The sequence below is a fragment of the Salvelinus alpinus genome, chromosome 9 (genome assembly GCF_045679555.1).
Source record: "Salvelinus alpinus chromosome 9, SLU_Salpinus.1, whole genome shotgun sequence".
In the NCBI taxonomy this organism is placed as follows: Eukaryota; Metazoa; Chordata; class Actinopteri; order Salmoniformes; family Salmonidae; genus Salvelinus; species Salvelinus alpinus.
This window is the reverse complement of record NC_092094.1, coordinates 21,261,082-21,285,808: the sequence shown is the minus strand read 5'-3', so window position 1 is coordinate 21,285,808 and position 24,727 is coordinate 21,261,082. Positions and strand designations below refer to the sequence as shown.

Here is a 24,727-nt window from a genome sequence, read left to right as displayed (position 1 = left end):
AAATGGAGGACCAGGCTACTTAAGGCATTTTAACATTGTAAACGTGAAAACAATGGGCCCTTTACAGTTTGCATTTGGCACTAAGTTCAGAAATGAAAATAAACTTCATAAGTGGAATTAAGAAGTTGTGTAGACTACAATGTTAGTTTAAATATAAAGGTGAACAGTAAACCACAGAGAAAGGGAGATGGTTGTTAAGATTTCAGGGTTCAGATCACAGACAGTTTTGAACTTAAGCGGTGATTCAATAATGATTAATTAGTTCTGACATTCCAATGAAGTACAATTGTGCGTATTGTTACCTAAGCATGTTGTTCAGAGATAATATTCCAGCCATTTGACCCCAACTGTTTGTTCATTTAATTACTTTTCTGCGTTCGCCACAGGCACAGGCAAGTTAGTTACTCTTTATTCAACCCTTCAATTGTATTAACCGTGTAACCTTCCCAGCTCCCATAGTTTCCCTAGTGAGTCATGGATACATTAAAGGCCATGGCTACGGTTACAGAGTTTTCGCCCATATAAAAATACAAATAAATATGTTTTACCTTTATTTAATCAGGGAGTCATTTTGCAACATTTGGTTAAAAATCAGGCCTTGTTTTTTTGCCCATACCGTGCAGCCCTACATGGCAGTGTGGAAATGATCTCAGATGAATGGAAATGCAGGAAATGTGTTTTGGTTGAAGTTGAATTGAACAGTATAAAACAATCAGAATGGAGAAAGACTCATTGAAATCACATAGCATGTATGTGTTGCCACCCTAGGATCACATAATGTCTAAAAACCTATTTGTCATTATGGGGTATTGTGTGTGTAGATTGATGAGGGAAAACAACAATTTAATACATTTTAGAACAAGGCTGTAACGTATCAAAATGTGGAAAAAGTCAAGGGATCTGAATACTTTCTGAATGCATGTGTCACGTAAAGAGAGAAAGGGTTTTTCCTAAACAAATGAGGGATTTCAGTAACACAACTTTTCAGTCAGAAATGGCTGTAATTATGTGGTAATTATGTTATTTGTAATTATGTTATAAACACTGTTTTGTGGTTGTCGCTGCAGTATGGAGGAGAGAGACAACGGGTGCTAGTCACACAGTCACTCACTGTCTTTTTTATTTAACACAGCGCAGCAAGTCTGAGCAGGCCCGGCACAATCAAATCAATTGCGATCAGACTCCCTCTGGTAAAATCATCAGACAAGCTCAGTGCATATAGTTGATTTGAATCCAACACATAGGATGTGTCTATATATGGAAAAATACACATTTAAAAATCCTGACCAATCGATTGGTCAGAAGAACAGATGACTTTTGGTCGACCAAGATTATATTTAGTCGGGGACAGCCCTAGTTTGGACACTGACAACAGAACAGTAACCAACAGGAGTCAATGACTAATAGCTAACGTCAGATTGAGGAAGATTTTTGATGGCGTTGGCGCCGCTTTGGAAAGGGCAGTTACAGCTTGAGCCTAGTGCCGTAAACCAAAAGCTGCTTGGCCGATGCTGTTACTGTCGGTCATCCATAATCATGGCAATGTAATCCTGGAATTTGACATCACGATCAGAGCAGTAGGCCATTGCTCCTACTGTAGTATCTGATTATCCTCCCATAGTTTTCCAGTCAGTCTCACACAGCAGCACCAGCACCGCTGACGGTGACTAGTGACTACGCCAATGCCAACGTGGCCAAATTATTTTTAGCATGAAAGTCTCCACCAAAGTGGTGGGTAATCCGAGCAGTGACATCTGGCCCTGGTGGCTTATGCGATTAGCATAGTGCCTTGCTCCTAATAACCCAGCGGACGGTCTTCATTACTCCCTCCATCCACATGTTTTGCCATCCCAGGGCATAGAGGGGGCCAGAGAGGGGCATGTAGGGGTGTAGGGTAAACCTTACGCAAGAGGAGTAGTGTGGTAAAGCAAATGCCCCTAGTAATATGCTTTATCAACTAACCTACAGCCTACAGGCATCGGATTCGCTGTGCAGCATTAAGGTTAAGACCAGATGACTATTATGATGACCAGTGTCCCTAGCTATACTACCAGACATCTGGAAGGAGGAAAGGGAGGAGAGGAGAGAGGAAAGGAGATGGAGGAGTAGGAGAGAAGGAGATAGTGGAAGAGGTGGAGGAGAAGGAGGGGGAGAGAAGGAGAGAGTGGAAGAGATGGAGGAGGAGGAGCAGGAGGGTGAGGAGGAAGAGGGAAAGAGAGGAGGAGATGGCCAGATTTGTAGTGAATGAATCATCATTCAGAACTCAGAAGGCTAATAATGACAGAGTGACTAAGTATGTCTCCTCCCTCTGCCCCCTGTCCCCAACACACCCCTGAATCATCATGGAACTCCTCCAAAACGTTTGGAAAACGTTTTCCTCGTTAGTCCCCTTCACAACCTCTTCTCTTCAAGGTCACTGTGTGTTTAGTCATCTATAAGGAGACAGGAAAACAGGATTGGTTTTAGTTAAGTGGAGGCAGGATGGCTCATAATAATGGCTGGAAATAGAATGTAAATAGAATGGCATCAAACATGGAAACCATGTGTTTGATGTATTTGATACCATTCCACCTATTCCTCTCCAGTCATTACCACAAGCCCGTCCTCCCCAATTAAGGTGCCACCAACCTCCTGTGTTTTAGCCATGTAGGCTAGGGCTATGTATAATATGCTGATTGTGTGCATGCACGGGTGTGTGTTAGGATTTTGAGTGTCTGTGTTTGTGGATTTAGTCTGGATTTAAAAATGTGATATGCATGTGAGTGAAGATGTACACAGGTGGTAAATCGTAAATTTGTTAGTACACTAATTTGGGGTACATTGGAGACTGTTATATATCAGTACCGAGGCCTGCATGTAAGCCGGCTTGTGCTTGTGCTGTAACAGTAATTTCAGTGCTACAAACAGGCCTGTTTGAGAGGGTTATTTTTGGGCCGTTGTTTGCTTGGAGAAGCTTATTCTGAGGCAGGCAGTTCCCATGAGCTCAGTGCCTTGCAGTTTTCGCTTTTGCTTGTTGTCTTCAGGATCTGAGGTTGAGACGGAGTTCAAATGCTTCTCTGTTGTTTCGAAAATAGAAGAGTCTTTTTTTCTCTTTCTCTCTCTCTCTTTCAAGCTGATTGTGTACCAACAAATGCAGGGTCTGGGTTGTCATTTTGCTTTTTGCTGAGGAAATTGCTATCATTCCTTGAGAGTCACGCAACTTTCGAAGGGCTCGTTTTGGTGCACATTTCTGCATTCTCTGAGTTCCCTATGAAGAGTATTATTAGAGCTCTGTTTACATTAGTCCAGATGGGGACTGAAGAGAAAAGGCAATTCCTCTGCATACATCAACGGTCTAGATAGTCACCATTCAAACACAAAGTTCCTGTTTAAACATCATATACTGTATATCCTATAGTCAAGCACGTTACAATAGTGTATAGTTTTAAAACATATACAGACATCTATTTTTCTCTTGCAATGAGTAGCATACATAATACGTAATTCTGAAAAGTCGCCTTAAAGAGTGAAATAACCAATGTGATTTTAAGTTTTTAGTTTGTGTTGTTGAGTAAGACATTGATACGTCAACATGGGCCTAGTCGGCCCTGACATAAGCGCTCTTTATTTAAAGAAGCCACTCGTGTTTCAAGCACTGTCTCAAATTCCTACCGCTCACTTTCTGTCTCTCTCCCGCTCCCTTCTCCCCTCCTCTCCTCTCTTACAGGTATGGCCTCGCAAGTGCAAGTCTTGTCCCCTCACACTCTCCAGTCAAGTGCCTTCTTTAGCGTGAAGAAGCTGAAGGTGGAGCAGAGTTCATACTGGGATATGACAGGGTACGGCACACACAGCAAAGTCGTCTACAACCAGAACAGCAAGCAGCATTTGTCCCAAGCCACCTCTCTGGGAATCAACTCCTCTCTGCCCTACGAGCAGCCTGCGCTCATCTTCCCGGCGAGTGCAGGGAAAATTGTGGTTGCCTCGGCTAGCAGTACCTCAGGCATTACAGGGGCTCTGGGGACTCTGTTGAGCTTGGGCGGTAGCGTTAGTGGTAGCGGCGGTGGAGGCAGTAGCAGTAGCGGAGGAGGAAGCGGTGGAGCAGTCCACAACCTGACCCGTCGCAGCACCGTCAGCCTGCTGGACACCTACCAGCGATGCGGGCTTAAGCGTAAGAGTGAGGAGCTCGACAACAGCAACAGCAGCGTGACGATCATCGAGGAGCACGGCGGCAGCACAACGATGATCCAGAACGCAGCCAGCGGGGCCACGGTGGCCATCGCCACGGCAACGGCCACATCGACAGCCACCTCCAAGAACAGTGGTTCCAACAATGAAGGGGACTACCAGTTGGTGCAGCACGAGGTGGTCTGCTCCATGACCAACACCTACGAGGTGCTAGAGTTCTTGGGCAGAGGCACCTTTGGCCAAGTGGTAAAGTGTTGGAAGAGGGGCACCAACGAGATTGTGGCCATCAAGATCCTGAAGAACCACCCATCGTACGCGCGCCAGGGCCAGATCGAGGTGAGCATCCTGGCCCGGTTGAGCACAGAGAGTGCAGACGACTACAACTTTGTGCGTGCCTACGAGTGCTTCCAGCACAAGAACCATACATGCCTGGTGTTCGAGATGCTGGAGCAGAACCTGTACGACTTCCTCAAGCAGAACAAGTTCAGTCCGCTGCCGTTGAAGTACATTAGGCCAGTCTTACAGCAGGTGGCCACAGCTCTGATGAAGCTCAAGAGCCTGGGCCTGATCCACGCTGACCTGAAGCCAGAGAACATCATGTTGGTGGACCCCTCCAGGCAGCCCTACCGAGTCAAGGTCATTGACTTTGGCTCAGCCAGCCACGTGTCCAAAGCCGTGTGCTCCACCTACCTGCAGTCCAGATACTACAGGTAAGAGCAGTTTCTTTCAACTTGAATTAACCAGGAAATCTCGTTATGATAAGAAGACCTATTTCCTAAGAGAGACCTGGCAAGTTTAATAAAAAATAGGGTTTGAATTAGAGGTCGACCGATTAATCGGAATGACCGATTAATCGGAATGGCCGATTAATTAGGGCCGATTTCAAGTTTTCATAACAATCGGATATCGGTATTTTTGGACACCGATTTAGCCGATTATTATTATTTTTTTGTATTTTTTTTACACCTTTATTTAATCTTTATTTAACTAGGAAAGTCAGTTAAGAACACATTCTTATTTTCAATGACGGCCTAGGAACGGTGGGTTAACTGCCTCGTTCAGGGGCAGAATGACAGATTTTCACCTTGTCAGCTCGGGGGATTCAATTTTGCAACCTTACAGTTAACTAGTCCAACGCAATAACGACCTGCACTCCACAAGGAGACTGACTGCCTGTTACGCGAATGCAGTAAGCCAAGGTAAGTTGCTAGCTAGCATTAAACTTATATTATAAGAAACAATCAATCAATCATAATCACTAGTTAACTACACATGGTTGATGATATTACTAGATATTATCTAGCGTGTCCTGCGTTGCATATAATCTGACTGAGCATACAAGCATACAAGTGAAATGCATACAACCCGAAGTGAAATGGCTAGCTAGTTAGCGTGCGCTAATAGCGTTTCAAACGTCACTCGCTCTGAGCCTTGGAGTGGTTGTTCCCCTTGCTCTGCATGGGTAACGCTGCTTCGAGGGTGGCTGTTGTCGTTGTGTTCCTGGTTCGAGCCCAGGGAGGAGCGAGGAGAGGGACGGAAGCTATACTGTTACACTGGCAATACTAAAGTGCCTATAAGAACATCCAATAGTCAAAGGTTAATGAAATACAAATGGTATAGAGGGAAATATAGTCCTATAATTCCTATAATAACTACACCCTAAAACTTCTTACCTGGGAATATTGAAGACTCATGTTAAAAGGAACCACCAGCTTTCATATGTTCTCATGTTCTGAGCAAGGAACTTAAACGTTAGCTTTCTTACATGGCACATATTGCACTTTTACTTTCTTCTCCAGCACTTTGTTTTTGCATTATTTAAACCAAATTGAACATGTTTCATTATTTATTTGAGGCTAAATTGATTTTATTGATGTATTATATTAAGTTAAAATAAGTGTTCATTCAGTATTGTTGTAATTGTCATTATTACAAATAATAAAAAATAAAAAAATCGGCAGATTAAGTGGTATCGGCTTTTTGGTCCTCCAATAATCGGTATCGGTATCGGCGTTGAAAAATCATAATCGGTCGACCTCTAGTTTGAATAGGTTTACAGACGGGACAGATTTGTCAAGGGGAGGTAGATGTTTCTTTACAAATTTGTTCTCCTCCTTGATTGTTTCAATATCACAGTGCTTTGTGCATCGTGTGTGATTTACCGGTTGGTTTATTGGAATGTTTTCCTAGTTGGTCTCAGTGTTTGGACCAAGGCTCTTGCTCTGGGCTCTGTTTTTCTGCTCTGTGCCAGTCTTATGAGCTGTAGTTGGTTAGGGTCTCTCCTTCTCAATTTCAATTTAAGGGCTTTATTGGCATGGGAAACATATGTTTACATTGCCAAAGCAAGTGAAATAAATAATAAACAAAAGTGAAATAAACAAAAAAAAATTACAGTTACACTCACAAAAGTTCCAAAATAATAAAGACATTTCAAATGTCATATTATGTCTATGGTGTAATGATGTGCAAATAGTTAAAGTACAAAAGGGAAAATAAATCAACATAAATATGGGTTGTATTTACAATGGTGTTTGTTCTTCACTGGTTGCCCTTTTCTTGTGGCAACAGGTCACAAATCTTGCTGCTGTGATTGGACAATGTGGTATTTAACCCAATAGATATGAGAATTTATCAAAATTGGATTTGTTTTCAAATTCTTTGTGGTTCTGTGTAATCTGAGGGAAATACAGTGCCTTGCAAAAGTATTCACCCCCTTGGCATTTTTCCTATTTTGTTGCATTACAACCTGTAATTTAAATAGATTTTTATTTGGATTTTATGTAATGGACATACACAAAATAGTCCAAATTGGTGATGTGAAATGACAAAAATTACTTGTTTCAGAAAATTTAAAAAAATGGAAAATGGAAAAGTGGTGTGTGCATATGTATTCTCCCCGTTTGCTATGAAGCCCCTAAATAAGATCTCCTGCAACCAATTACCTTCAGAAGTCACATAGTTAGTTAAATAAAGTCCAGCTGTGTGCCATCTAAGTGTCACATGATCTGTCACATGATCTCAGTATATATACACCTGTTCTGTAAGGCCCCAAAGTCTGCAACACCACTAAGCAAGGGGGACCACCAAGCAAGCGGCACCATGAAGACCAAGGAGCTCTCCAAACTGGTCAGGGACAAAGTTGTGGAGAAGTACAGATCAGGGATGGGTTATAAAAACATATCCAAAACTTTGAACATCCCACAGAGCACCATTAAATCCATTATTAAAAATTGGAAAGAATATGGCACCACAACAAACCTGCCAAGAGAGGGCCGCCCACCAAAACTCATGGACCAGGCAAGGAGGGCATTAATCAGAGAGGCAACAAAGAGACTAAAGATATCCCTGAAGGAGCTGCAAAGCGCCACAGCGGAGATTGGAGTGTCTGTCCATAGGACCACTTTAAGCCGTACACTCCACGGAGGTGGACTTTACGGAAGAGTGTATATAAAAAAATAAGCAAACATGTTTGGTGTTTGCCAAAAGGTATGTGGGAGACTCCCCAAACATATGGAAGAAGGTACTCTGGTCAGATGAGACAAAAATTTTGTTTTTTGTCCATCAAGGAAAACGCTATGTCTGGCACAAACCCAACACCTCTCATCACCCCGAGAACCTCGTCCCCACAGTGAGGCATGGTGGTGGCAGCATCATGTTGTCGGGATTTTTTTCATCGGCAGGGACTGGGAAACTGGTCAGAATTGAAGGAATGATGGATGGTGCTAAATACAGGGAAATTCTTGAGGGAAACCTGTTTCAGTCTTCCAGAGATTTGAGACTGCGACGGAGGTTCACCTTCCAGCAGGACAATGACCCAAAGCATACTGCTAAAGCAACACTCGAGTGGTTTAAGGGGAAACATTTAAATGTCTTGGAATGGCCTAGTCAAAGCCCAGACCTCAATCCAATTGAGAATCTGTGGTATGACTTAAAGATTGCTGTACACCAGCGGAACCCATACAACCTGAAGGAGCTGGAGCAGTTTTGCCTTGAAGAATGGGCAAAAGTCCCAGTGGCTAGATGTGCCAAGCTTATAGAGACATACTCCAAGAGACTTGCAGCTGTAATTGCTGCAAAAGGTGGCTCTACATAGTATTGACTTTGGGGGGGGTGAAAAGTTATGCACGCTCAAGTTTTCTGTTTTTTTGTCTTATTTCTTGTTTGTTTCACAATAAAAAATATTTTGCATCTTCAAAGTGGTAGGCATGTTGTGTAAATCAAATGATACAAACCCCCCCAAAATCTATTTTAATTCCAGGTTGTAAGGCAACAAAATAGGAAAAATGCCAAGGGGGGTGAATAGTTTCTCAAGCCACTGTATGTGTCACTAATATGGTCATACATTTTGCAGGAGGTTAGGAAGTGCAGCTAATTTTCCACCTCATTTTGTGGGCAGTGTGCACATTGCCTGTCTTCTTTTGAGAGCCAGGTCTGTCTTCGGCTTTCTTTCTCAATAGCAAGGCTATGCTCACTGAGTGTGTACATAGTCAAAGATTTCCAGTCACAGTGGTCAGGTATTATGCCACTCTGCACTCTCTGTTTAGGGCCAAATAGCATTCTAATTTGCTCAGTTCTTTTGTTAATGTTTTCCAATGTATCAAATAATTATCTTTTTGTTTTCTCATGATTTGGTTGGGTCTAATATTGTTGCTGTCCAGGGGCTCTGTGGGGTCTGTTTGTGTTTGTGAACAGAGCCCCAGGACCAGCTTGCTTAGGGGGCTCTTCTCCAGGTAAATTTTTCAGTAGGTGATGGCTTTGTTATGGAAGGTTTGGGAATCGCTTCCTTTAAGGTGGTTGTAGCATTTAACGGCTCTTTTCTGGATTTGGAAAATTAGCGGGTATTTTACGTTGAACATGATATTTTTGCAGAATTATTAGTTCTTCTCTCTCATTCTCTCTCTCGCATTCTCTCTCTCGCATTCTCTCTCTCTCTCTCATTCTCTCTCTCGCATTCTCTCTCTCTCTCTCTCTCTCTCTCTCTCTCTCTCTCTCTCTCTCTCTCTCTCTCTCTCTCTCTCTCTCTCTCTCTCTCTCTCTCTCTCATGCTCTCTCTCTCTCTCTCGTTCTTTATCTCTATCTTTCTCTCTCTCTGTCTCCTTATCATTCCCTGTGGGTTCCCAGCTCATATCCTTACTGTTAACCTCCCCCTCCCCAGCTTTCTGAGAAACCAGCTGCTTATCGTGTTTAATATGATAAAAACAACCAGGTTGTGGTGCTGCTTTGAAGATTAGGACGGCAGGTCTGTTGAGTAGTGTGCTGCTTTACAGCACGGTGGTAACAGCTTCACAATGACAGCACCTGGGAAATATTTGCCGCAGAGACCAGTTTCTGGGAAATAGTTTTTTGGGGGTTGTGTTTAAAAAAAAAGAAGAAAGCCAGAGAAACCCCTCATTGAACAGGGACTGTAAACACGTAGCGTGGCGGTGGACCGCTCCCACCGCCCCATCAAGTCTGGCTCCCATTTCCCCCAGGATGAAGATGTGGGGTCAGGCAGAAGTTCTCCTGTAATCTGTCCCTGTAATCCACACCAGCGGGCCCTGCATTAGAAACAGATGACTCGCTGGGTAGGACTTTCTTCTCCCCTACTGCTTAAAGTATTTTTTGCCTATAGCAAACTCTGTTTGGGTTACACAGCCAGCGTTGGGGGAAGCTTTGTTGCTGTGTAGGCACTGCCTGGTCTAGGGAGAGCAGGTGTGAGGCACAGTACTACACATATGCAGGCACACACACACACACACACACACACACACACACACACACACACACACACACACACACACACACACACACACACACACACACACACACACACACACACACACACACACACACACACACACACACACAGCCAGAACCCACACATGCCTTGGCACTAACCGTAATTTGCAAACAGGGCAACACTATCTCCCTCTACTCAGGGTTGAAAGTAGATTTTATTTATTCACGGTACGGGACCTCCAATTTTTTTATAAGCCTAATAGTAAAGATATGTCATTGAACTGTAAACATGTATTTGCTTTTAATGGGGCAATAACACAACCAGGCATGATGTTTTCATCTGATTGTCAAACAGATCACTTCAAAAAGTAGGCTACTTGCACACCTTTGTCCACTCTAAAATAATTCCAGCATCTAAAACAGTACCCGCCATTTGACGAAAGAGTTGTCTATAATAAAGACCAAAAAGTGTAATGACATTTTGCGATGGACATTTGGCACACTTGATGTTCGCTGGTGGCCGCGCGTCTCTCTGCCTTTAGTGATCACCTCGAACCACACTGCATTTTGGAGCGTATGCCACCCATTTTCAAGTTAATTCGCTAATTTCTCATGTGGGTGACAGGCAGTAATAGATTATGGTGTAACAGCCTACAGTTTTCTTTCTATCTTTGTTTGAAGTTATTGTGATAGGCTCATGTTTTACCGTTACGCCGTACCGGCACTATTTATTTTTTATGTAAAATAGGGAACTGTTGCATGAAAATGTACATAGTCACTCCGGCTTTGTGCACCGTGTCCTCTGTAATGATTTATTTTGGACCAGGCTATAGTCCACTGGTGTCACGGCCGTCGTACGAAGCGGACCAAAGCGCAGCGTGGTGAGCGTACATATTCCTTTTATTTAGGATGCCGCCGACAAAAACAATAAACAATACAAAAACAACCGTGATGCTTAAGGCTATGTTGCCACAAACAAAGACAACTTCCCACACTGAAAGGAGGGAAAAGGGATACCTAAGTATGGTTCCCAATCAGAGACAACGATAGACAGCTGTCCCTGATTGAGAACCATACCTGGCCAAAACATAGAAATACAAAATTATAGAAAACAAAAACATAGAATGCCCACCCCAAATCACACCCTGACCAAACCAAATAGAGACAAAAAAGGCTCACTAAGGTCAGGGCGTGACAGTACCCCCTCCCCCCCAAAGTTGCGGACTCTGGCCGCAAAACCTGAACCTATAGGGGAGGGTCTGGGTGGGCATCTATCCGCGGTGGCGGCTCAGGTGCGGGACGCAGACCCCGCTCCACCACTGGCTCACCCCACTTTGGTGGCACCTCTGGTGCGGGGACCCTCGTCGCCGACCCCGGACTGGTCACCCTCGCTGCGGGCCCCGGGCTGGGCACCCTCGCTGCGGGCCCCGGGCTGGGCACCCTCGCTGCGGGCCCCGGACTGGTCACCCTCGCTGCGGGCCCCGGACTGGGCACCCTCGCTGCGGGCCCCGGGCTGGGCACCCTCGCTGCGGGCCCCGGACTGGGCACCCTCGTTGCGGGCCCCGGACTGGGCACCCTCGCTGCGGGCCCCGGACTGGGGACTGTCGCTGGGGGCTCGCGGACTGGGGACCCTCGTTGCGGGCCCCGCACTGGGCACCCTCATTGCGGGCCCCGGACTGGCCACCCTCGTTGCGGGCCCCCGGACTGGGGACCGTCGCTGGGGGCTCGCGGACTGGGGACCCTCGTTGCGGGCCCCGGACTGGGGACCGTCGCTGGGGGCTCCGGACTGGGGACCATCGCTGGAGGCTCCGCACTGGGGACCGTCGCTGGAGGCTCCGGACTGGGGGCCGTCGCTGGAGGCTCCGGACTGGAGGCCGTCGTGGGAGGCCTCGTGCCATGGATCATCACTGGAGGCTTCGTGCCATGGATCATCACTGGAGGCTTCTTGCCATGGATCATAACTGGAGGCTTCGTGCAATGGATCATCACTGGAGGCTTCTTGCCATGGATCATCACTGGAGTGAGGAGACGTATGGACAGTCTGGTACGTGGAGCTGCCACAGGGCTCACCAGGCTGGGGAGACATACAGGAGGCCTGGTTCTGGCAGCAGGCACAGGACTCACCAGGCTGGGGAGACATACAGGAGGCTTAGTTATGGGCGCAGGCACAGGACTCACCAGGCTGGAGAGACATACAGGAGGCTTTGTCCTTGGCAGAGGCACCGAATACACTGGGCCGTGGAGGCGCACTGGAGGTCTCGAGCTTAGAGCTGGCACAACCCGTTCTGGCTGGATGCTCACCCTAGCCCGGAAGATGCGGGGAGCTAGGATGTAGCGCACCGGGCTGTGAACGCGCACTGGAGACACTGTGCGTTCCACCGCATAACACGGTGCCTGACCAGTACGACGCTCGCCACGGTAAGCACGGGGAGTTGGCTCAGGTCTCCAACCTGACTCAGCCAATCTCCTCGCGTGCCCTTGCTAGCCGCGTTCCCTCGTAACGCTGGGCCCCTTTACTCGCTGCCTCCGCCTTTCTCAATGCTTCCACCGGCTCCCACGGCAGGCGATCCCTTCCGGCCAGGATCTCCTCCCATGTCCAGGATCCTTTGCCGTCCAGGATGTCCTCTCATGTCCAGTCCTCCTGACAACGCTGCTCCCCCTTACCACGCTGCTTGGTCCTTTGGTGGTGAGATGTTCTGTCACGGCTGTCAAAAAGAGGGTACCAAGGTACAGGGTGGTGAGCGTACATATTCCTTTTATTAAGGATGACGCCGACAAAAACAATAAACATTACAAAAACAACCGTGAAGCTTAAGGCTATAGTGCCACAAACAAAGACAACTTCCCACACTGAAAGGAGGGAAATTGCTACCTAAGTATGGTTCCCAATCAGAGACAACGATAGACAGCTGTCCCTGATTGAGAACCATACCTGGCCAAAACATAGAAATACAAAACCATAGAAAACAAAAACATAGAATGCCCACCCCAAATCACACCCTGACCAAACCAAATAGAGACAAAAAAGGCTCACTAAGGTCAGGGCGTAACAACTGGGCTGTTTCACTCCACTCGACCTCTACCACGGCTAGCCTAGCAGCATTTGACAAGCCATTCCCCTTCTGCTTATTTCTGTTTAGGCAACATCCCTAACAATATCTTTATCTGTTTTTCAAAAGCTCCACTCTAGACTTTTGATATTTAGCTTAGAAATTGCAGTGAAAGGATTCCTATGTGTTTGCTTTAAGAGCCCCCTGCAATAAGGAATTCATTTGAAACCTTCCTCCCATCCCTCTGTCTTTACTTGCTCTTTTACTTGGTTGTTACTGTGTGTTTTGTGGGAATGTGATCCCTGCTACACGGCTATTTGCATTAGGCAGGCAATAGATATGCTGCTGAGGGTACGTTAGCATTGCAAATGATTTATGGATTTTCCACGAGGTTGACTCATGCAAATAAAACATGGGTATTCAAGGTAAACATGAGCGATTCCATTTACAGGAACGAGGAACAGATCCTCCGATAGGAGTGGTTCTAATTAATAAAACACTGAGAAACACAGTACATTATTCATTTATTATTAATTTGTTTCTCATGTCATTTTAGCATAAATCTATCATTGCTAGCACGGCACAGCAATGCAGTCAGTGTATAAAGTCCTTCTATCCTTCTATTTGGCCTGAAGGTCTGGAGCCTATGTCTGCAGAGCAGAGCAGTACCTGTTCATACTGTGTGTTTATCCCGTTGATTACGTCAGTCAGCTAGCTAGCTAGCCTCCCTATGGCCTCCCTCCCTCCTGTCTGCGGTAGCTAGCTAATGATGTAACAGGTAAACTGGTCCGGCTTACCCTGGACCAGATAAATGGATTATTGTCTCTCTTCTTCCTGCCTGTCAGTCATTACCCAATGTCAATATCCCACACATCATACAGATTTAATATAGGAGGAGGGCTTTGGGAATAGTCTGCCAGACATTTTAGGTGGAGTGGGGAAAATAGCCCAACACACGTGACTATCCCTGTAAGGGATATTAGGAGTGCTGACTCCATCAGTGAGTTGAGCTAGCATCTGTGCTCTAGTCTGCTGAACTGGTATCCATGCCTGGATGCCTCTCATGACAGCCTCCTAGAAACTCTAGGACAGAGATTTCTAAAGGGGACTGCATTCTACAGTACATTCTCTCTTTCCACTAGTGATTCTGATCTGATCATTGCTGGCTACAGTAATGGAGTGGCATGACCACTCAGCCATAGGGTGTCTCACTCTCAACTAGAGGTTGACAAGGGAGTGAAAATTAATTACTGTCAATAATTTTCCTGTACTGTCCTGATTCCACAACAGTTCTATAACCCAAGAACCCTTCCTGATTAAAATCTCACCGGTCTTGTGCCGTGCTCATTTTTGCATGCAGAAATATGTTGGCTATTGTTTTTGTTTAGGAAGTATTGAAAATTATTTCGGTAATGCAATATTCAACTGTGGTATGTGGTTGTCTTACCTACAGTATCTTAGTTAAATACACGTACTGTAGCCCAAATCGCTCTGGATAAGAATGTATTTTAAATGACCTAAATGTAGATTGATTAGGCTGGAGGACAGAGACCCCAGCAGGATGGTCTGCTCAGCACCGGTATAAAACTGTAGCCTACAGCTGAGCACTGCGCACACATGAACATTTACAACACATTAACATTTACAACATGAACATAAAAAATAAAATACAAAAACTGAGCAGCAGTAACCTACTGCATATGTCAATCTATTTTTATTTCACTCTTCACCTCAGATGGTATGGGTTTAGTTAAATATGCAAACAGTTGGGCTTGGGAGTAGAGCAGCTATGCTGCTTCAGGCCGCTTGTCCCGCTCTCCGGTTTGTAGCTCATTTGATTAAACCTCAGCATTTTTTTTACAAGTTGTGTTATCTGTCCCTTCATTGTCGAAGACAACTCCATAAACTTTAACTAAAATATCTCTCTTTCCTTGGCTCTAATGTTAATGTTAGTGATGGGTCCTTGGCTGCAACAAGATGGTGCAGTTCCTCTATTGAAGGCTAACACCATGCCCAAACCGGATGCGCGCGTGCGGCCACGTGCGCCATCCTGCGTAAATTGATTTGGTCCCCCCACACCAAATGTGATCAGACACGCAGGTTGACATATCAAAACAAACTCTGTACCAATTATATTAATTTGGGGACAGGTCGAATATTTATGGCAATTCAGCTAGCTATCTTGCAGTTGCTAGATAATTTGTCCTATTTAGCTAACTTGCTGTTGCTAGCTAATTTGTCCTGGGATATAAACGTTGAGTTGTTATTTTACCTGAAATGCAGAAAGTCCTCTACTGCAACAATTAATCCACACATAAAACGGTCAACCGAATCGTTTCTAGTCATCTCTCCTCCTTCCAGGGTTTTCTTCTTTGGATTTTATATGGTGATTGGCAACTAACTTTAATAATAAGGTGTATTACCACAACCGACCTCAGTTGATCTTTCAATCACCCACATGGGTATAACCAATGAGGAGATGGCACGTGGGTATATGCTTCTAAAAGCCAATGAGGAGATGGGAGAGGCAGGACTTGCATCGCGTTCGGTGTCACAAATAGAAGCAACTTCTAACGCAGACGCTCGTTGACGCGCGGGAGCAGTGTGGGTGCAATAATTGAATAACATGTATGTGTCCTGTTTGGGAAGCGTGTAAGGCTTCATCACTTAGCCTACTGACGTAGATTGGCATCTGAGGCAGCCTATAGTGACTGGCTACAACTGAAGGGGGAGGGGGGAAATTACCCTTTTTTACAGATTTTTATTAAGTACGCTATATTATTCCTTGCCTACACAGATGTTGTTTTTACGAAATGTTCCACACATGACATATTTCCACCCAAAAAACGATGTTAATAACTATTCCTGTACTGCCCGTTCCTGCGGACTGTTGATCCCGTCCAGTCCTGTCCTGAACTTGACTCTAGAACTTAACTCTAGAACTTGACTCTAGAACTTGACTCCCATTCCTGCCACTATCCCACAGGACCCACAAGACCCACGGGAGTCCTGTTTTCATGTCAACCTCTACTCTCAACCTAAGCCCCATCAGGCAACCACTCCAATCCTATTCTTCATTCCTCTACCCTGTCTATGGTTCTCATCTTTCTCAGTCAGGCACAACCAGCGCACTAACGCTTACAGGCTAGTCTAACAGGCCCCAGTGTAACACTAGCCCTGCCTAGCTGCTGTTAGTTAGAGAAGGAGAAGCCAGAGAGCCGTTCCAGCACATTTAGCCTGCCTCCATGTGAGACATCAAGCAGTGGTGTAAAGTACTTAAGTAAAAATACTTTAAAGTACTACTTAAGTCGGGGGTGGGGGGGGGGGGGGGGTTCGGTATCTTTACTTTACTTTACTATTTATATTTTTGACAACTTTTACTTCACTACATGCCTAAGGAAAATAAGGTACTTTTTACTCCATACATTTTCCCTGACACAGGACAGGAAAATGGCTCAATTCACTAAACACAAATGCTTAGTTTGTAAATGATGTCTGAGTTTTGGAGTATGTCCCTGGCTATCTATTCTGAATTTGAAATTATTTATACTTTTACTGTTGATACTTAAGTATGTTTGAACAATTATGTTTACTTTTGATACTTAAGTGGGGCGGCAGGTAGCCTAGTGGTTAGAGAGTTGAGCCAGTAACCGAAAGGTTGCTGGATCGAATCCCCGAGCTGACAAGGTAAAAATCTGCCCCTGAACAAGGCAGTTAACCCACTGTTTCCCGGTAGGCTGTCATTGTAAATAAGAATTTGTTCTTAACTGACTTGCCTAGTTAAACATTATATTTTTTAAAGTTTGCACATTCCTTGGGAGTTTGCTGGGAAGGCAACGCGTTACATTTGCCTCCCAGCATTGGCAGCTCATTAGAAATGCAGATGAGGCCTCTTGTGTTTTTAAACCTGGCAAGGAGCATTACATTTCCTATTCTAATTACTCTTGATTTTTTAGTTGTGACATTTCAGTGTCAGTGCTATCAAATTGTTATTTTTTGTGAGTTTTAAGTTGTTGCACTGTAAAGCGAGGTGCTTTACAGTAAAAGGCCAAAATAATAGACTGCTTTCGACATTACTGCACCCGCTTTAGGATGCATGACATAATTCTAATAACAGTCTTCTCATTGAAGGTGCCTGTGGGCATCTTAGTTCACAGTGTCTAACCCTCCCCTTCATATTGCTAGAGATGGCTAGCTAATTAACCCACGCTAGTCAAGCATATGTATCATTCAATACTGTACATATATATAGTCAATAGCCCCAAGTCATTTTGGCAGCTAGTGAAAAAATACCATTCGACCCAGGTAACTAATAAAAAGGTGTGAAGCTTGCAATCACACCTCTGGCTGATGTGGAGACTGTAACAGGTTATTCAAGCAGGAGCGTGATACTGCCGAGCTACTGGTTATCTAGTTAGGCTATATCCTAGCACCCATTATTGTTCTCCCCCTAACAGTTACTAACTTTTTAATTTCCATACATTTCCCAGGATATTACTGGAGAATGTGAAGCTGCTGCCTTATGAAATGTGACCTGGAGTTCCGCCCACTCAGGGTGGCAAAGCTGAAATGTTCTCTTTGAATCACAGATTGGATTATTTTTGAAACACAGGGTTTTCTCTTCTGACACTCCTGAGGTGGTTAGCATAGCACACAGCCAGGAGGGTTTTGCGTAAGTGTTGGTGCTCGTGCTGGTGTTTTGTCGCTGTTCCGTAGTCAGTGGTGATGATGGTGGTGGCGGTGCCCGCCTTCTGCGGGTGGTGCCCCCAGGTCTAAATAAATCACTAGGTCTCCTGCAGACACAACCGCCCCCCTTTGCCTGCATACCTGCCACTCATCCACAGGTAGCCATAAAACGCCTTCCCTCCTCTCCTAACCTCTACCAACCGAGTGCATGAATATTAAAAAACCCACACCAGGATGGAAAATATGTGTCACGGTGCTCGCTGGATGTGGAAGAAAGTTCCTTTTGGTCCCTGAATCTCCTAATTTAAAGTAAGGCTGGGGCAGTCAGGGGCAGGTCCTCAAAGACTGAGGCCCAGGGTAGTGCAGCTGGCCTGGGCTGCGCTGAGCTCCATCAGGCCTCTCTGATTGACTGCCGCAGTGGATAGAGAATGCCTGGTGTGCACAGGGCTGTGCAGTCTACCATAAAGTGAACAGAACCAAACAGATGCATTTGTTTTCTCAATTGGAAGAATTTGCTAATGTGCATATATGAGGGTAAATAGTTTGGCTAATTTGCGCCAGGCAGGCAGGCCAGCTGGGGCTTGTGAGGAGAGGAGGACACACTCTGTTCACAGTATTTCACCCGGTGGGCAGTGCTATACGTCACGGTGTGCGTTGGTTTCAAAGTGCACTGACACGGCTCGCTCCCGAGGATTGTGGGCTCTCGTTCTCTGTGGCCAACGTGAGTTAGACGTTTAAGCGTGTTAACACTCTTAAGGCTGCCGGCCCAGATGTCATCTCTAGCCTCATCCTCAGAGCATGCACAGACCAGCTGGCTGGAGTTTTATGGACATATTCAATCTCTCCCTATCCCAGTCTGCTGTCCCCACATGCTTCTAGATGGCCACCATTGTTCCTGTACCCAAGAAATCAAAGGTGACTGAACTAAATGACTATCGGCCTGTAGCACTCACTTCTGTCATCATGAAGTGCTTTGAGAGACTAGTCAAGGATCATATCACCTCCACCTTACCAGACACCCTAGACACACTTCAATTTACTTACCGCCCAATATATCCACAGACGATGCAATCGACATCGCACTGCACACTGCCCTATCCCATCTGGACAAGAAGAATACCTATGTCATAATGCTGTTCATTGACTACAGTTCAGTCTTCAACACCATAGTACCCTCCAAGCTCATCATTAAGCTCGAGGTCCTGGGTCTGAACCCCGTTCTGTGCAACTGGGTCCTGGACTTCCTGACGGGCCGCCCCCAGGTGGTGAAAGTAGGAAACAACACCTCCACTACGCTGATCCTCAACACTAGGGCCCCACAAGGGTGCGTGCTCAGCTCCCTCCTATACTCCCTGTTCACCCATGACTGCATGGATATGCACGCCTCCAACTCAATCATCAAGTTTGTGGACGACACAACAGTAGTAGGCCTGATTACCAACAATGACGAGACAGCCTACAGGGAGGAGGTGAGGGCCCTGGCAGAGTGGTTCTAGGAAAATAACCTTTCCCTCTTTGTCAACAAAACGAAGGAGCTGATCATGGACTTCAGGAGACAGCAGAGGTAGCACGCCCCCATCCGCATTGATGGGACCGCAGTGGAGAAGGTGAAAAGCTTCAAGTTCCTCGGCGTACACATCACTGACAATCTGAAATGGTCCACCCACACAGACAGTGTGGTGAAGAAGGCACAACAGCGCCTCTTCAACATCAGGAGGCTGAAGAAATTCGGCTTGGCCCCTAAGACCCTCACAAAATTTTACAGATGCATCCTGTCAGGCTGTATCACAGCCTGGTACGGCAACTTCACCACCCGAAACCGCAGGGCTCTCCAGAGGGTGGTGCGGTCTGCCCAACGCATCACCGGGGGCACACTGCCTGCCCTCCAGGACACCAACAGCACCCAATGTCACAGGAAGGCCAAAATGATCATCAAGGATATCAACCACCCGAGCCACGGCCTGTTTACCCCCCTATCATCCAGAAGGCGAGGTCAGTACAGGTGCATCAAAGCTGGGACCGAGAGACTGAAAAATAGCTTCTAACACAAGGCCATTAGACTGTTAAATAGCCATCACTAGCCGGCCTTCACCCAATACCCTGTCCTGAACTTAGTCACTCACTAGCTGGCTACCACCCGGTTTCTCAACCCTGCACCGTAGAGGCTGCTGTCCTATGTACATAGACATGGAATCACTGGTCACTTTAATAATGTTTGCATACTGTTTTACTAATTTCATATGTATATACTGTATTCTAATGTATTCTAGTCAATGCCACTCCGACATTGCTCGTCCTTATATTTATATATTTCTAAATTATATTATTTTACTTTTAGATTTGTGTGTATTGTTGTGAATTGTTAGATACTACTGCACTGTTGGAGCTCGGAACACAAGCATTTCGCTACACCTGCAATAACATCTGTTAAATGTGTATGTGAGCCAATAGCATTTGATTTGATTTGACTGTCCAATGCGCGTCCACATTCAACCGGGATCCCTCCTCCTGTAGTCTGGTTATGAGTTGTTTTAGCTAACATTACACTCCTTGACACTCTTGTCATTTGCCAAAGTCATTCCTGGTCATTTCCCACATCTTCGGCAAATGACACAGAGTACAAGGAGTGGAATGAAATAGATCAACAGATTTTGGATGTCCTTTTATTTATTTGTTGCAGGGCCTATACAGTACATGAGGCCAACTTTACCATATTATTCTGGAGGCATACTTACACACCCAGTCTCATTACTTTGTGTGAATGATCTCTCAAATTTAAATGCGAAATAATTAAAATACAAAATCATTTGTTTAGCTTCTTTCTATTCTGTGGCTGCGTGAAATAGCAAACAACGTCAATTCAGTAATTACATTTGTTTACTTCATCTTTGTGGCTCCCTGATGAAACAGTCACATCCATTACTGTAGTAAAGCTTAAGGCGTCAGCATGCGTCAGTTTGGCTGGCACCTAGCCAGCTAGGCTAACCGAACAAGTGTGCTTGCATACTCCCTTAAAAGACATTCGCTTGGGTGCCAAAAATCCCATTCTGATATTTTGCTTTTAACCAGTTTTCAAGTAACAAAGAAATCTCTGTGGACTGAGCACGCTTGTTGGTTCCTTATGTCCCTCAGTGTTGCTTGTGGAGCTTTACAAATACATATAAAGTGTTCCAAAAGTTATAGGCTAACCAGGAAAACGAAACCCAGTGGTAGCAAATCTTATTCCACCCTGGATGGTTGATAAATAATTTAAAATGACTAATAGCGTTGTGTGGCAGCAGAAGAAATATATAGCTGTGTCAAATTGCAGCCGTTTGGTGCCTGAGGCGTAAATTGTTTGGAAAAATAATTACTCCTGTATTGAATCCTGGTTAATAATTAAAAGGGTTAGCATTAGAAAATGGATGCATCCACCTCCAGTAGTGTGTTGTTTTTTATCTGTGGAGGCGGAGATGAGATGACTACCGACTGAATGAGAGATGACTTAGAGATGACTACCGACTGAATGAGAGATGACTTAGAGATGACTACCGACTGAATGAGAGATGACTTAGAGATGACTACCGACTGAATGAGAGATGACTTAGAGATGACTACCGACTGAATGAGAGATGACTTAGAGATGACTACCGACTGAATGAGAGATGACTTAGAGATGACTACCGACTGAATGAGAGATGACTTAGAGATGACTACCGACTGAATGAGAGATGACTTAGAGATGACTACCGACTGAATGAGAGATGACTTAGAGATGACTACCGACTGAATGAGAGATGACTTAGAGATGACTACCGACTGAATGAGAGATGACTTAGAGATGACTACCGACTGAATGAGAGATGACTTAGAGATGACTACCGACTGAATGAGAGATGACTTAGAGATGACTACCGACTGAATGAGAGATGACTTAGAGATGACTACCGACTGAATGAGAGATGACTTAGAGATGACTACCGACTGAATGAGAGATGACTTAGAGATGACTACCGACTGAATGAGAGATGACTTAGAGATGACTACCGACTGAATGAGAGATGACTTAGAGATGACTACCGACTGAATGAGAGATGACTTAGAGATGACTACCGACTGAATGAGAGATGACTTAGAGATGACTACCGACTGAATGAGAGATGACTTAGAGATGACTACCGACTGAATGAGAGATGACTTAGAGATGACTACCGACTGAATGAGAGATGACTTAGAGATGACTACCGACTGAATGAGAGATGACTTAGAGATGACTACCGACTGAATGAGAGATGACTTAGAGATGACTACCGACTGAATGAGAGATGACTTAGAGATGACTACCGACTGAATGAGAGATGACTTAGAGATGACTACCGACTGAATGAGAGATGACTTAGAGATGACTACCGACTGAAATGGGTTCAGAAAGAAGGCTGTTTAATTAATAGGAGCGGTTTTTGTGTGGAAATATATTTCTCATTGTTAAATGTGAAGAGAAACACACTTCGACTGAGGGAAAACCCAGTGCAAATTGGGATAGTGACTTTTCTCTGCGACTCCTTCGAAACTCAGAACCCACTGGTCCTTGAAGCCTAATCCCTCTGTTTTATGAACATAGACCATTTCCCTTTTTCAACCGTCTGCCTTGGTTATTAGCTTATATTGAGTGCACAAGCAGAATAGCACCATTGAGCATTAAACAATGATTCATCCCCACACAACCTGCTTTAGTCAGATGACAGGAATTGGGGAGAAAAAAAAAGACAAATCTTGAATTGACAAATATTTCAAAGATGTGCATGCATATGAGTGCAGGCCTTTACTGTCTTTGTGTACATGTACGTACAATGGAATGGCTCAGGAGTTTGGAGCATATCAGGGTAGAGGGAACTGAATGCACTCACGATCTGGTTGGTGTAGTTACTGATTTATTTTGTTTTCATAACCCTCATAGCATGGCTATGGGCTATGGAGCAGCAGAGGGTCAGAGTTTCACAGAGGTGATATGAGAGTAGTACCTACAGACCGTGCTCTCTCTCTCTCTCTCTCTCTCGCTCTCGCTCTCGCTCTCGCTCTCGCTCTCTCTCTCTCTCTCTCTCTCTCTCTCTCTCTCTCTCTCTCTCTCTCTCTCTCTCTCTCTCTCTCTCTCTCTCTCTCTCTCCTCTCTCTCTCTCTCTCTCTCTCTCTCTCTCTCTCTCTCTCACACACTTACCAGGTCATTACATGTGATGGCTCTGAAGTGGTCTTACTGGCCTGAGGTAGTTACCGCAATCAGAGAGGAGACACCAGACATAGAGCAGACATGTCCAGGCTGGTCATCAATGTGTGAGCGGGGCTAGTGGGGGGAACATAGATCAGACATGTTCAGGCTGGTCATCAATGTGTGAGCGGGGCTAGTGTGGGGAACATAGAGCAGACATGTTCAGGCTGGTCATCAATGTGTGATCGGGGCTAGTGGGGGGAACATAGATCAGACATGTTCAGGCTGGTCATCAATGTGTGAGCGGGGCTAGTGGGGGGAACATAGAGCAGACATGTTGAGGCTGGTCATCAATGTGTGAGCGGGGCTAGTGGGGGGAACATAGAGCAGACATGTCCAGGCTGATCATCCATGTGTGAGCGGGGCTAGTGGGGGGAACATAGAGCAGACATGTCCAGGCTGATCATCCATGTGTGAGCGGGGCTAGTGGGGGGAACATAGAGCAGACATGTTCAGGCTGGTCATCAATGTGTGAGCGGGGCTAGTGGGGGGAACATAGAGCAGACATGTCCAGGCTGGTCATCAATGTGTGATCGGGGCTAGTGGGTGGAACATAGAGCAGACATGTTCAGGCTGGTCATCAATGTGTGAGCGGGGCTAGTGGGGGGAACATAGAGCAGACATGTTCAGGCTGATCATCAATGTGTGAGCGGGGCTAGTGGGGGGAACATAGAGCAGACATGTTCAGGCTGATCATCAATGTGTGAGCGGGGCTAGTGGGGGGAACATAGAGCAGACATGTCCAGGCTGATCATCCATGTGTGAGCGGGGCTAGTGGGGGGAACATAGAGCAGACATGTTCAGGCTGGTCATCAATGTGTGAGCGGGGCTAGTGGGGGGAACATAGAGCAGACATGTCCAGGCTGGTCATCAATGTGTGAGCGGGGCTAGTGGGGGGAACATAGAGCAGACATGTTCAGGCTGGTCATCAATGTGTGAGCGGGGCTAGTGGGGGGAACATAGAGCAGACATGTTCAGGCTGGTCATCAATGTGTGAGCGGGGCTAGTGGGGGGAACATAGAGCAGACATGTTCAGACTGGTCATCAATGTGTGAGCGGGGCTAGTGGGGGGAACATAGAGCAGACATGTTCAGGCTGGTCATCAATGTGTGAGCGGGGCTAGTGGGTGGAACATAGAGCAGACATGTTCAGGCTGGTCATCAATGTGTGAGCGGGGCTAGTGGGGGGAACATAGAGCAGCCATGTTCAGACTGGTCATCAATGTGTGAACGGGGCTAGTGAGGGGAACATAGAGCAGACATGTTCAGACTGGTTATCAATGTGTGAGCGGGGCTAGTGTGGGGAACATAGAGCAGACATGTTCAGGCTGGTCATCAATGTGTGAGCGGGGCTAGTGGGGGGGAACATAGAGCAGCCATGTTCAGGCTGGTCATCAATGTGTGAGCGGGGCTAGTGGGGGGAACATAGAGCAGCCATGTTCAGGCTGGTCATCAATGTGTGAGCGGGGCTAGTGGGGGGAACATAGAGCAGCCATGTTCAGGCTGGTCATCAATGTGTGAGCGGGGCTAGTGGGGGGAACATAGAGCAGCCATGTTCAGGCTGGTCATCAATGTGTGAGCGGGGCTAGTGGGGGGAACATAGAGCACAGCGTCCCTCCCTGGGAGGGTGATATAGCAGCGTCTGTCTCCCAAAGGACATAATTCCCATTACGGCACCAAGCCTCAGCTACATGAACATGCGGAGAATGAAAGAACCGACAACCACAGTTACAGATAGTCTTTTATTAAGAGCGTTTCGGTGAAATCTATCATGAAAACAGATGGCTGTCGTTTAAACAAATACATTTTTGGGGGGTCATCATTAGTTCAAGCTGAGAGGAATTGCATGCCTTTTTAAGCACGGTTTG

At 45.7% G+C, this 24,727-nt stretch overlaps 1 protein-coding gene across 9 annotated transcripts in view; it reads left to right on the top strand.

The window, feature by feature from the left end:
• LOC139584488 (homeodomain-interacting protein kinase 2-like) overlaps window positions 1-24,727 on the top strand; it is a 117,777-nt gene that overhangs the window by 16,786 nt on the left and 76,264 nt on the right. For all 9 annotated transcript variants that reach the window (XM_071416426.1, XM_071416419.1, XM_071416421.1 and 6 more), the window contains exon 2: window positions 3,707-4,874. In XM_071416426.1, the coding sequence (XP_071272527.1) occupies window positions 3,707-4,874 (1,168 nt within the window). The remainder of the gene's footprint in view (window positions 1-3,706; window positions 4,875-24,727) is intronic.